This window comes from Microtus ochrogaster, unplaced genomic scaffold (genome assembly GCF_000317375.1).
Source record: "Microtus ochrogaster isolate Prairie Vole_2 unplaced genomic scaffold, MicOch1.0 UNK8, whole genome shotgun sequence".
Taxonomy (NCBI): domain Eukaryota; kingdom Metazoa; phylum Chordata; class Mammalia; order Rodentia; family Cricetidae; genus Microtus; species Microtus ochrogaster.
This window is the reverse complement of record NW_004949106.1, coordinates 1,626,221-1,638,976: the sequence shown is the minus strand read 5'-3', so window position 1 is coordinate 1,638,976 and position 12,756 is coordinate 1,626,221. Positions and strand designations below refer to the sequence as shown.

Genomic DNA, 12,756 nt, shown 5'->3' with positions numbered 1-12,756 from the left:
ATAGATACATAGATACATAGATAAATACACAGATAGGTGATAGATAATTTGTGATCAAATAAAAATTAAAAGCACAGGTCATATCTATGATTTAAAGACAAATCTGAGAAGAGATATAGAAGGTATTTATGATGTATTACTGCTTTGAGGAGTGGAGCTGGGAAATTAGGAGCTGGGATGGGAGAAATAAACTTGAATAATTGCTTTAATTAATAAACTATATTAGAATGAGTTCACCAGAACCTCGCCATGCTAGGAGGGTGGGAGAGTGTGTGCTTGTATTACAGAGCTGTCAGGAGCAGCACCCTGGAACAGCTGTGTCCCAGTCGTAGAACCATCAGAGCTGGGTCCACCTCCCTCCCCCTAAGCTAGGATCTCAGAAACAAGAACTCAGAATCATTTGGGAACTGCCCTTGACGGCCTAAGTACCAGCTTTTCAGTACTTATTGTTTGGAAACTTTAGAGTGTGTAAGGGGAAAATATAGCCAGAATTAAATGCAAAGTCACGCAGTTCTGGAAGTCGGAAAGGCCTTTTCTTTTCAGATGTGTTGACAGTGATTTAATCAGCAGATGTCACTGTGTTATCCTCGGGGACATCTCTTCCATGTGCTTGTTTTAGAGACAGGGTGTCCTCCTGGCAATGTCACACAAAATATTTGGGGTAATTTTGCCTAATGACAATCCTCCTTTGTGTGTTCCCATCGCCTGGTAAAGTTCCTAAGTTTCTGTCCCTTTTGTTTCTGTTTTTCCCCAGCATCATTGACAAAGAAGTCTCACTGATGGCGGAAATGGATAAAGTCAAAGAGGAAGCCAGTAAGTAGGCATGTGGCTGTATGACAAGATGCCCCCCCAACCCAAAGCAATCCATCATGCAGTTTGACAGCAGTAATTCTGGGTTGGGGAAAAGACCCTACAATTAACACTGAAATTCTGGTGGGTGAGCTCCAGAATGCCAGGCAGGTCACTCGTCTCTGGGTCTCTGTATTTCTGCTACACCGTCTGGCAAAAGGATAGAGCTGCTGTCCATTCCTCTGAGCTGTCTGTGCAGGGTGTTCCCTGAGTAAATAAGAGGTGTCTACTGGTTTGTTTGTTTGTTTGTTTGTTTTAACTCAAGAGGACTTTCGTATACACACAGAAACTAAACTTAAATTTAAAAGGACAATGAATCTAACATCACATCTATGTAGATGTGTGCAGCGTGTGTTTGGGTGGGGCGTGTGAACGTGTGCGTGTGACTTCATGGAGGGTGTGCGCACACCTGGGTGTGAAGGCCAGACATCAACTTGAGTTTTGTATCACATGCCACCATATCTTTTGAGAAAGAGGGTGTCACAACCTGAAGTTCATCGGTTTGGTTAGACAGCTGGTAGGCTCCAGCGATCCACCTGCCTCTGCCACCCTCCACCCCCACCCCAGGGCTGAAATTGCAGATGAGTGCTCCTGTCTTACCTTCTTCATGTGGGTTCTGGGGAAGTGAACTCAGATCCTCCAGATTGCACAATGAACACTCTACTGCCTGGGCCATCTCCTCAGCCCTGGCATTGATCTGAAAGCAGCAGGCATTAACTCTAAAGACAGTCGTTTTGAAGCCTATACAACTTATAATCTCACTATGTCGTTCAGAGTAGTTTTGACTCATTGGGGTGGTTTAAAAGAAAATGGCCCCCAAAGGGAGTGGCACTATTTGGAGGTGTAGCCTTGCTGGAGGAAGTATGTCACTGTGGGGGCAGGCCTAGAGGTTTCTTTTGCTCAAGCTTCCCTCAGTGTGACAGTCAGTCATCTTCCTGTTGCGTGCAAGATGTAGGACTCTCAGCTCCAGCACCACGTCTGCCTGCACACAGCCATGTTCCCTGTCATGATGATAAGAGACTAAACTTCTAAAGGTATAAGTGAGCTGCCCCAATTAAATGTTCTCCTTATCAGAGTTGCCTTTGTCAAGGTGCCTCTTCCCAGTAATAGAAAACCCTAACTGAGACACTCATTCTCTTTTAAGTTCAAATAACTCAAGTTATTGATTTTCCCTTAAATTGCTCCTGTTTAGCCTAAGGATGTAGCTCAATTTGAGAGAGCACTTGTCCGGCATGCTGAAGACCTGGGTTTGATTCCCCACGTGACCTAAATCAGACTTGGTGATGCATGCCTGTAATCTCAGCCGTCAGGAAGTGGAAGCCAGAAGATCAACATAGTGAGTTTGGAGGAACCTGGAGTCAATAAGGAACTTTCATAAAATGAAAAATAAAACAACAACAAAATTTGCGCCACTCAGGGCTGCCTAAATATTTGTAAAGGGGCGTATGCGTGTGTTTATATTACCTGTCTCTCTTCAAGCATTTATCAGAACCTTCCATTGCACTGATAAAACCAAACAAGCAGAAGATCCCCAAGCTTTGAAGCAACTTGTACAAGAGTAATAATTCAAGTGGAGAGATGCACCAAATGAACTAAAAAAAAAATACCCCAGTTCTGTTTACAAAAATGCCATCACCTGCCAACTTCAGACTGTAAGAGGGTGATTCCAGGAGTAGGACCTGGTGCTGGGTTACACAGGAATTAAATAGCCAGCAGCATTCTGGTGTTCCCTGGAGGAGGGCCACCGTGGCATGGAGTGCTGGGAGGTATCTTAGCCCAGAGTTAACTTGTTAACGTGTGTGTGTGTGTGTGTGTGTGTGTGTGTGTGTGTGTGTGTGTAGTTGCCACAGCTCTTCGCCAGATGGGCCATCCTGTGACTACAGGGTCCAGTCATTTGGACAGGTATGTCATAGGGCTTTTCCTTGGCTCCAAAGTTTGGGTTAAACCCCCTTTTATAATGTCTCTGTTTTGTGAACAAACAGTTGAAAAGGTTTGGAGACGTCTGGAAGAGCTGGGACTGGACCCAAAGTCAGAGTTGTTTTTAAAACCTCGGTGCCTTTGTGTAGTCTCTGCCCAGATTAGGGGCTCCGCACCCCCACTCTGTGTTTGTGTGTGGTGGGACTGCTACTTCTGTAAGTTCTAGCCTAGAATTCAGTACTTGTTTAGTCCTGAGGCTCAGTGCCTTACCTAGCCTTCCATGGTGAAGAACTAGATTCCAATTCTCGTGAAGGAAGGCTTTAGCAGCAGAATAGATGAACTTGCCAGCAAAAGTGAAGGCAAGCAGGAAAAAAAAAAAATCAAACATTTGCTTCTTCCTTTTTTTTTTTTTTTTTTGTGGATTACCATCAGAAGGCGTGGCCCATACTTAGGGTGGGTTTTCCCACCTCAGGTAATCCAATCAAGACGTCCCTTCACAGGTGTGCCCAGCTGATTAGTTAGGTTCTAGTTGATTCCAAATGTATTCAAGTTGACGACCAAGACTAACTAACCATCACAGTTACAATCAGCGTCCATGTCTACAGATGGCAATATCCATATTAGCAAACACTAATGTAATTATTCTCAGAGTATATTTTAGATGAATGTATCTCACTTTGTTACTACGTTAGCATAGTGTGTGTGTGTGTGTGTGTGTGTGTGTGTGTGTGTGTGTGTGTGTGTGTTTCAGCGAGTTGCAAATGTTGCTGTTTAACTACACAGCGACCCTGAAGGGAGTGAAGGATTGTTACATTTTACAGATGAACAAGTCAGCATGCGTACCAGGCCTTCAGACTTTGTCTGCCTCCCCAGGGAACTGAAGGTCACAAAGACATATTCTTGACAGGTTTTCTGGCAATTTGGGAAGAAAACATGACTTTGTAAAACAAGAGCTCATTATGAAGCAAAACAGCAAATTCTCAAGAACCGTTACAGAATACGAAGGAGTTCAAAGAGTCTCTACGCTTGAGGAAGCGCTAGCAATCCACACCTGGCCCCACAGTTCTGAGCACAAAGCCTTGCACCGTTGAGTATTATTGGAGAAGCCTTAGGCTGTCCATGGTTCAAGCAATATGAGCCACGCTTCCAGTGTGGTCTTAAGAATCTGAAGGGATTTGACAATCCAGTTGAGAAAATGGATTTTAGCATGCCAGATTCCGTTTACAAAGCTGCATACACAATATCGTCTTGCATGTAGAGGGGACCCAAGCTGCACGGAACTGTCTCCCTCTACAGATCTCTGAAAGCGTGGTGCTTTCGAAACATAGGTGTTACTCGATTTTAAATTATGGGTACCCGTTCTCAAGGTCTGATCTGGTTTTGTCGTTGCTTTTTGTTTTCATCATGGGCATTGCTGTTGGTGAAAAATGTGAGCCCCTGAAGAACACGGGCGCTGGATCTTAACTTTTCAGGCTTTTTCATAAAGAAAGGCTTTGAGATGTTAATGAGACTGTACCCCCGGCGTTTGCTGATATGCGGTCTTCATCGTCACGATTTGCATGAGTTTAAACTCAGAACTTATTGGCGATCTTGCACCTGCATCCCCAGTTTAGGGCCCATTTATATCTATTTTTACAGAGGCTCCTGTCTCGAGTGAATGCCCAACTTCTGCACAATCAAAAAGAACAATGACCTCTAATTGTCACCAGCCTCTCAAATGATCCATTGAGAAAAGTGAGAACGGCTTTGCCGCGCCGTCACTGTTGTCTGGCCCATCCCTTTTACTCACTGCCTTTCAAATCTCAGCCTTCGGAATTTATATATATATATATATATATATATATATATATATATATATATATATATATATATTTTTTTTTAATCGCACTTTGCAAGAAGGGAGCATAGCATTTCCTATTCTTACTCAATAATCATTCCTCAGGCTGCAGACTTTAGCCCCATTTGTATGTTGAATTATAATTGAATTATAAGTAAGCAACTAATCAAAGCCATGGATCTTAAAAACTTTTTTTTATGCTAATATGGCGTCACTACTATGGGCGGGACATACTGGTTCATATATGTGGCGCGTGAGTGTCCATACGTGTTTGTGTGCATAGCTGTGGAGGTTAGAGGTGAACATCGAATGTCTTCCTCTACACTCTCAGGCAGGTAACGTTATTGCTGTCAGAGGGTCCTTGGCAACGGTGCACACTGGGTACCAAGTTTTCATTCAGTTGTCCCGTGGGATGCTGAGCAAGGGTGGCTGGAAATCACAGTTTTAAAAAACAGGGGCTTCACATATCCCGGGCTGATCTCATCTCACTGTGTAGCAGAGATGACCGTGAGCTTCTGAGGCTTCTGCCTCTCCCACCCAGGTGGTGGGATGGCGGACCCCTAGCACCGAGCCTCATTATGGGGTGAGTCCGCCAAGTAAGCCACGCCCCTAGCCCACATTCCATTATTCTAAGGACCTCTAGAAATCTCTTTCAAATAGTATTTCCTACTTTCTAAATGTGGACAGGTCAGTTTGTTGCAAAGCTAATGTATAGATCAACCAAACGTGTTCTCTGGCTAAAAGTAATAGCAGGTTGCTATTCTGTGGTCTCTGGCGCAACTAGATACCCTAAGACATCTTTCAGTACGACACTTTCGGCATCCAGGTACATATTAGTCACTAAAGTTATCCAGACATGGTTTTGTAGATTTTCTGAATCCTGAGACCAATAGGTATAGGTCAGTCTGCCCAGCTCTCTGCTAGGCGAGGGCAGTCAGGTAAATACCCAAAGAATGGTTAGTGTAATTGGCAGATGATTGAGCCTTATGTCGAGGGTTATTTTATTGGCATCTCAACATGGATATTGACGTAAACGTAACATCTGTCTGAAGAATGGCTTCAGTGTGCAGGAATCTTAACCTTTGACTGTGTGCAGCTGTCTTTATTTTTGTTTGTTTGCTTGCTAGCTTGCTTTGATTTTTTTTAAGTGACTTGTTTGATGCTGTATTTATTAAGGCCTCTTAGAATCAGAAATCACAGTGCTTGGATGTGTGTGGTGGCACAGGCTTGAAATCCCAGCCGTGGAGGCTGAGACGGGAGGGATGCACAATCGAAGCCAGCTGACCTACACAATGAGGTCATACATCAACACTCAAAATCAAGAAGATCCCTTGTTGGCTCTGTCCTGAGGGTGCAATCTGACAGGGCAGTTCGCCCTTTCACAGCAAGGATGGAGCAGAGTTCAACGTGCGTGTAATCTCACATGGGTTGTTGTTTCTTAGGGCTCAGTGTGACTGGCCAAGAGAAACACAGGAAATGCGTGTATGATGAACGAGAAAGCCCGAAGTCTGTGTACGGAGAGTTCAAACGTCTTATTTATGGCTTTGGTGCGGTGTAGTCTCTCGGGGAAACACACACAAGTTAACCTGGGTTTCTGCATCTCTCCAAAACCTGAGTTCGCGTGTCAGAGAAGAGGAAGTAAGGGACCAGGGAATTCTTGACTGTCATCTCTACAGGTGTAGATGCTAAGGAACACACACACACACACACATCCACTTCATGGTAGCTTGACTGGCCTCGAAATTTTTTCCACCAGAGACGCTTCAAAGACCCGAGATTCTCTAGCCTGGAACTTCTCTTTTTGTAAAACAGAAGTGTGTGTGTCAGAACATCAGAGGCAGAGGCAGGGTTTTTTTTTTTTTTTTTTAGCTCATAAAAAGCTAATACAGTAAATCCTGGATGTCATATTCCAGTCTTGCAGCCCATTGCCCCAAGTGACTTTGTGTTGAAATATTCCAGACTAGGGATCGAATCCAGGGCCTTTTGTGTGCTACGTAAGAGCTCTGCCACTGATCTCCACCCGAGTCTGGATGTGGTAAGATTTAGAGAGTCTAATAGCACCTACAGGAAAATGGGTATACGGAGTGGCCTTCTGTTTTCATAATCTCATTCCGTAGGATTTTAACATCTTTTTTTTCAGAGCTGGTTCTGAACAACGCATTGAAGCCTCCGAATTAAGAAAGTGAGTTCAGAGACCAGGGTAGAAAATGAAGGAAAGCAGCGTGAAGGGACAGCGGTAACTCAGGGGACTGGGTTTTCTTAGGGGACTGGCAGATGAGGACACCAGGAAATGTGTTGTTGGCGATGAACATGAAGAACCACGCCCCCTTGATGACCAACCCGGTCATGGCCCTGCACGGCGACCTGCCTGTTGGGAGAGAACCGACTCCAAGAAACCCTGCCGTTGAATATGTTCAAGTCCCTGTCCTGACACGCCGTTCCTTCTCCTTTGGCAGTGGAGATCCTGACTGCCCGTCAGAAGAAAGCGGAGGAGCTGAAGAGACTGACCGACCTAGCCAGTCAGATGGCGGAGATGCAGCTGGCCGAACTCAGAGCGGAGATTAAGGTCAGTTCTGTGGAACTCCAGCAGAATGCCGAGCTGGCGCTCTGATCCCGCTGCTGTGTGTGGTTTGTATCAGTAGCTGGCTACTCAGACCATATATACCCCGCGCCCTCCCATGGGGTCGGAACACAGACTACAGAGGGTGAAGAAACAATTGCTATCCTTAAGTTTATAGACCCACTGAGATGGTTCTTGTAAACAGCACGGGGTAAAGTGGCCAGGGGGGAGGTGGTCACCAGGAAGGCAATAGAAATGAGCACCAGAAATGCTCATAACGAAGTAGGAAGGTGACGAACACCCAGTTATTAAACACACAGTGTGTCTGCACACGTGTGCACCCAGCTTCCGCCTGGCGTCTAGAAACCCAGGGTCCTTTCAGCATAGAGCGGCTGCTGGCGTTAGAACAGTCTGTCCGTTGCAGGAGGAAGCTGCATGGCAAGAGCAGAAAGGGCCAGGTGGCATTTGATGCATCCCCTCCATCCCGGAGCAGGGGATTGGGCGTCAACAGCCCTGGAGGTATTTTCCTTCTCACCTCCCCTCTGGCTCTTGCTTCCTCCTACCCAGCCAATTGCAAGGGCCTCCTAACTGTCTTCTTCCAGCTTCTCTGCTCCAGGTCCAGAGTTCAATTCCCAAACAGACCTAACCTCCCTTAGTACGAGCTACCCCCCACCCCACCCTACCCCCAGCCTCAGAATCCAATACAGTACAGGACTCAGTAAATACCGCAGCGCCTATTTCCTCTGAAAATTCCAGCTTGTTAGAACTTCAAGCGAAGAGTGTGGGATCACAGCTTCCTAGTCAATTGAAATCAATTTTCTCTCAGGTTTCATTTCTGCCTATCAGAATCCCACTTTTCATTACATGCTTGATAGCACAGGCTTCGGCGTGAAACAGGATAGCTCCCAAATTTTCTACTTCTGTGGCTTGGGTAAATTACATATTGTCTTAGGTTCTTAGAGTCCGGCCCCCCTCATCTGTAACATAGAGGTAATAAGAATACTGACTTCAGGATAACGTGATCAGGCGAAAATGAGGTTATTATAAGAAGTTGTTCAGTCAGCGTCCGGTTTGATTTTTTTAAAGTATTCCAGCTCCCGTGTTCTCTCTTCTAAGACCCTCTCCGCGTGCCACTCAGCGAGAGATAATTTCTTCCGCCCCTACGTCTCCAAAGTGCCAGCCACTTCACCCTTGGATTGAATGGCATGTCTTTCCTCTCTAGTAAACTCCCTGATACTCAAGGAGGGCGTGAGTCACAGTTGTTTCTGTGTTTCTTCTCACTGCGCTGTCTACACCGCGATCTTAATTTCAAGTGGAATTTAAATGAATTGAAAGCTAATCTTTCCCACTCCCCCGCCCCACCCCATAGCGGCACTTGAGAGTCCGTCAGGAAGGTTGTGTTTTCTGGACGCAGAAGACTTGGTTTCTTATTAAGATAGAGACGAGGTGTCCAGGGAGGACGGCGTATTTTTCTTTTGACGGTTAATACCGTGAATGAGACTCCTCAGGTCGGCCATCTGTGGGCACAGGAAGAACACAGGGAGGGGGTGCGCGGGTGTCCTGGCCGCGGTTTGGAACTCCTCCTCCACTTTTCTTCCCTCCAGCACTTTGTCAGCGAGCGCAAGTATGACGAAGAGCTGGGCAAGGCGGCCCGCTTCTCCTGCGACATCGAACAGTTGAAAGCCCAAATCATGATCTGCGGAGAAAGTGAGTTGTGCGTTGTGCGTGCAGTACTAAATAATTCCGAGTGAGTAAGCCTAACGCGGTTTGGGGTTGATGGCAGAAACGTCAGGTGGACAGTCGCCCTCTCCCCCCGCCCCCCCCCATGGCTAAACGGAGGTCTGAGGAGCTTTAATGGTATTTCCATGACATTAGTCACTGGAAATGTCAGGATTTGAACTTAGACTCTTCAGATGCCACTGCCCGTCAGCAGATCCCCAGGATTTAAGCTGAATAGAGCAGGTCAGCTGGTTGCTACCTTTCACAGGCTTCCCCTGAGCTTGTCCAGGTAGGCTGCTGCCCTGCTTGCAGCCTGCCTGAGAGCCCTGAGCACCACGCCCCCAAACCTCGGCCCCGCCCCCAGTCCCTGGGCCCCGCCCCCACACCCTGGGGGGGGGCGCTCCCTGCTTATCCTGGGTCCTCTTGCTGAGTGAAGCCAGAGGTAATGAGAGACTTCGCGTCAGCCATTAGTTTAGTCTTGTTCCCTATTAAGCCTTAATTGGAGAGGCTGATGTGCAGCTAAATTGGCTGCTGCGTTTTCCTGTTCTCTGGCCCACACACGAGGGGAGGCAGGAATGAGTGACAAGCGCTAACGTGGCTTTGAGGACAGTCACCGAGGAGGACCGGCAGCCTTCCACAACCCCATAGTCAGCAGGAAGCTAAGATTTGACTGCGCTTCTTTTTCTACGTTGAAATTTCTTTTTTTCTCCTCCTCGAAATAAAAAAAGTCTATCAGCGCAATCTAAAAATTACCAAGTTGCGTTGACTAGCATGTGACCTTGCTTTCAGGTCACCTGTCTACCGATTACATACCACGTACATGTGTAGTAATACAAGCTACTTTCGTCACAGTAGATGCTAGACCTTTTTCCGTGTCCGTATGTTCAGCTGATCACTTATGTAACTGACGTGACCAGTCCTGAAGTTGTAGCCTTTAAATAACCTCCCGTTGAGTGCCAGAAAACAATGCCTTTGGCTTCCTGTTGGCCATCTTTGTCAGCCACCTGATTTTCTTGCTGTGCTTTTTAGGGTTTTTTTTTTCTTCATATTGATGGCAGGACCTCCCTCTTGGCCCTTCTCCAAACAAGCAGTTTGGTTGACCTTGGGGAAGGAACCTGCAGGTCCCGAGTTCTCCTTGAATCTGACAATAAGCTGGGCTCCAATCCTGGGTGAATCTGTGCCACCTGGCTCTGCTGGGGGAGAGGGGGGCACTCCACTGGCTTCCCTCCAGGCGCCAGCTAGTGAGAGAAGCCGCCCCTTATCAAATTTACGAGTGTCCACATAAAAAACAGCCAGCCTCTAGTGTTTGTGACAGTAATCCTCACGAAAATCCTGCGTGGAGGGTGTACATCGCTGCAGCGACTGACCCAGAAGTGGAAACGGGAAATAATGACCCCAGGAGCCTGAACCTGGCGAGCCCGAGAGCTGCTGAAATCCCCTGGCTGTGTTTGGACAGCCCAGAATCATTTATCACACCTTACCTACAATATGAAGGGGCCGGAGCTTACATCCCCCGTCCTTTCCACTTCTAACATTCTGTGAGCCCTGCTAGCCACTCCTAATCCTCCTGCCAAACCCTGGGATTAAGTCCTGATCCGACAAAGGGAACAGAGAAAATTGCTTTGAAAAATTGGTGGCAATTTTAAAATTCACAAGAAGGTCCTTCCCTGTCCAGCCTGGCAGTTGAATCCCAGCAAGCTGTGAGAGAAGTCACGGCTTTATCCTAGAATTGATTCCCTCTGCCCTCGATTCGGTATAATCACACAGAAATCACCCTGCCCGAAACCACCACTTTCAGAAACAACAGGACTGGCAATAATAAGCATTGAACAGACCTGTCTGACCCAAATGTGTGCCCGAAAGCAGCTGCCTGATCGGCCTGCCGTGCACGCTGCCCCGGGGATGATGCAGGTCTGTGCTTAAAGACTGGTCTGGGTAGCCCTGGTGGAGTATAGGAGATGCCCGGGACTGGCCGGCCTGCCCTATGGTCAGGGATACTCAGGACCCAGGGCCACAGAATTTCTGAGGCATAACGTCCATCCATGCCCATGCTCTCAGAATGCAGGACTCTGCCAGCCTCTCCATCCTTACGTGTCTGCAGCACGGGCTAACACAGAACCTGATAAACGGAAGAACTAATTCACTTATGCATGAGCCAGAGAGGGAACACACAATGTCATTACCTCGCTATCCGTGCTGGTTCTTGACCTAAAGAAGAATCTTTAAGTTACAGAGTTGTGTCTTTGTTCCTGCAAATGCCTCTCCTCATGGAGTCTCGCAGGAGAAATGTGTCCTTTCGAACTACATCTTAAAGAATGACCCTTAATGTCTGTATGGAGCTCTTGCCAATCTCTCCCCTCTGTGGCAGTCTCTAATGGCTCCTCGGGCAGCGGTGCTCTTGGCACAGCCCCTAACACCAAACCCATTCTCCCTTGCAGTCACACATCCAAAGAACAACTATTCCTCAAGAACCCCCTGCAGCTCCCTGCTGCCTCTGCTGAACACTCCCGCTGTGGCTTCCGGAAAACAAGGGAACTTTGCCCGGAAGTCGTCCACTCACAGCAAGCCCTCGGAGGGGAGAGTGGCAAACCCCAAGATGGTGAGCGGTCTTCCCAGCACTGCCGATGCCTGTCACCAGACCATGCCCACGAACAAGCAGGTAAGCCACTCCGGGAGGGCCTCATGGCGCTGCCTGCAGGGTCTCTGCAGGTGCTGGTACAGGATGCCGGCAAGGGCACCGCCCATTTCCAGAGGAAGAAAGTTACCAGCTCTGAGCCACTGAGCTAGCGGTCCTGTCCAGGCTCCCTCAAGCTCGAGAGCACTGGCTGCCTGGCCTCACCTCCTGCCTTATGAGCTTCACCACGTTCCCTCATTCACCTAATGGAGACAGGTCCTCTCATGCCCTTCTTGCCAGCGTCTCCAGGTCCCGGACAGTCCACTGAAACCATTGGTGAGAGGGAAAGTGGCCGTTGCTGTTATTTATGATTTTAAGAAGTTCCTGCTTAGGTTTGGAGTAACGGGTCAAAGTCAGACAAACTTGTCCTGCCGTGGAATCTCAGCGAGGGACACACATTTCAAAATGACTATCTCGGTTCACTCCTGTCTTCCATGGCCTCTAAAAATACAGCTTTTCACTGGTGGTGGCGCACGCCTTTAATCCCAGCACTTGGAAGGCAGAGGCAGGAGGATCTCTGTGAGTTCGAGGCCAGTCTAGTCTATAAAGAGAGTTGCAAGACAGCCAGGACTGTTATACAGAGAAACGCTGTCTCGAAATACCAAAACAAACAAACAAACAAACAAAAAAAACCCCTGAACTTTTCAAAGAACAGTCTTCCACCTCTCCTCCTGTTTCTGAGAGGGAATTAGTAACCCCCGTTTAGAAAGTGGAAAAGAAGCGGGATTCAGATTCGGTGACGTGGGTGTTGAGCCTACTTCATGATCTCTACAGCTCCCTTTCTCTGTGTTTCAAGCCACTGGCTTGCTAGCAAGTGCCCTGGGGAGTCGCCTTCTCTTGGCCTTTAGGAGTTCCGGCTCCTGATGCTGCGGGGCATTTCTGTGGTCCTGAATGACTTCATGAGCCTGAAAGAAGTGGCTGGTTAAGGGAGCAGGGTACAAACGGCCCAGGCTAAGTGCGTCTCTGTCTCCACAGTATCTGCCAAACCCGTTGCTGTCATGTAGATTCCTCTTCAGCTCGGTGAAGTTAGCGTGTAGGTGATGGCTAATTTAAGTGGTCATTCCCTTGTATATCTAAGCACAACAGGGAAGAGCAGGCAGGAAGGGACCTGCGTTCCAGAATAACTGTTATGAGTCCCACATCACTGTCCCTTCTGCAGAGTTAGGGGTCAGTGAAGCCAAGGAGATATATACCCAGAAT

The 12,756-nt window shown here is 47.5% G+C and overlaps 1 protein-coding gene across 7 annotated transcripts in view; it reads left to right on the top strand.

The window, feature by feature from the left end:
• Window positions 1-12,756, top strand: part of Spats2l (spermatogenesis associated serine rich 2 like) — a 156,178-nt gene that overhangs the window by 141,930 nt on the left and 1,492 nt on the right. For all 7 annotated transcript variants that reach the window (XM_026788887.1, XM_026788886.1, XM_013353449.2 and 4 more), the window contains 4 exons: window positions 755-813; window positions 7,060-7,169; window positions 8,768-8,870; window positions 11,321-11,541. In XM_026788887.1, the coding sequence (XP_026644688.1) occupies window positions 755-813; window positions 7,060-7,169; window positions 8,768-8,870; window positions 11,321-11,541 (493 nt within the window). The remainder of the gene's footprint in view (window positions 1-754; window positions 814-7,059; window positions 7,170-8,767; window positions 8,871-11,320; window positions 11,542-12,756) is intronic.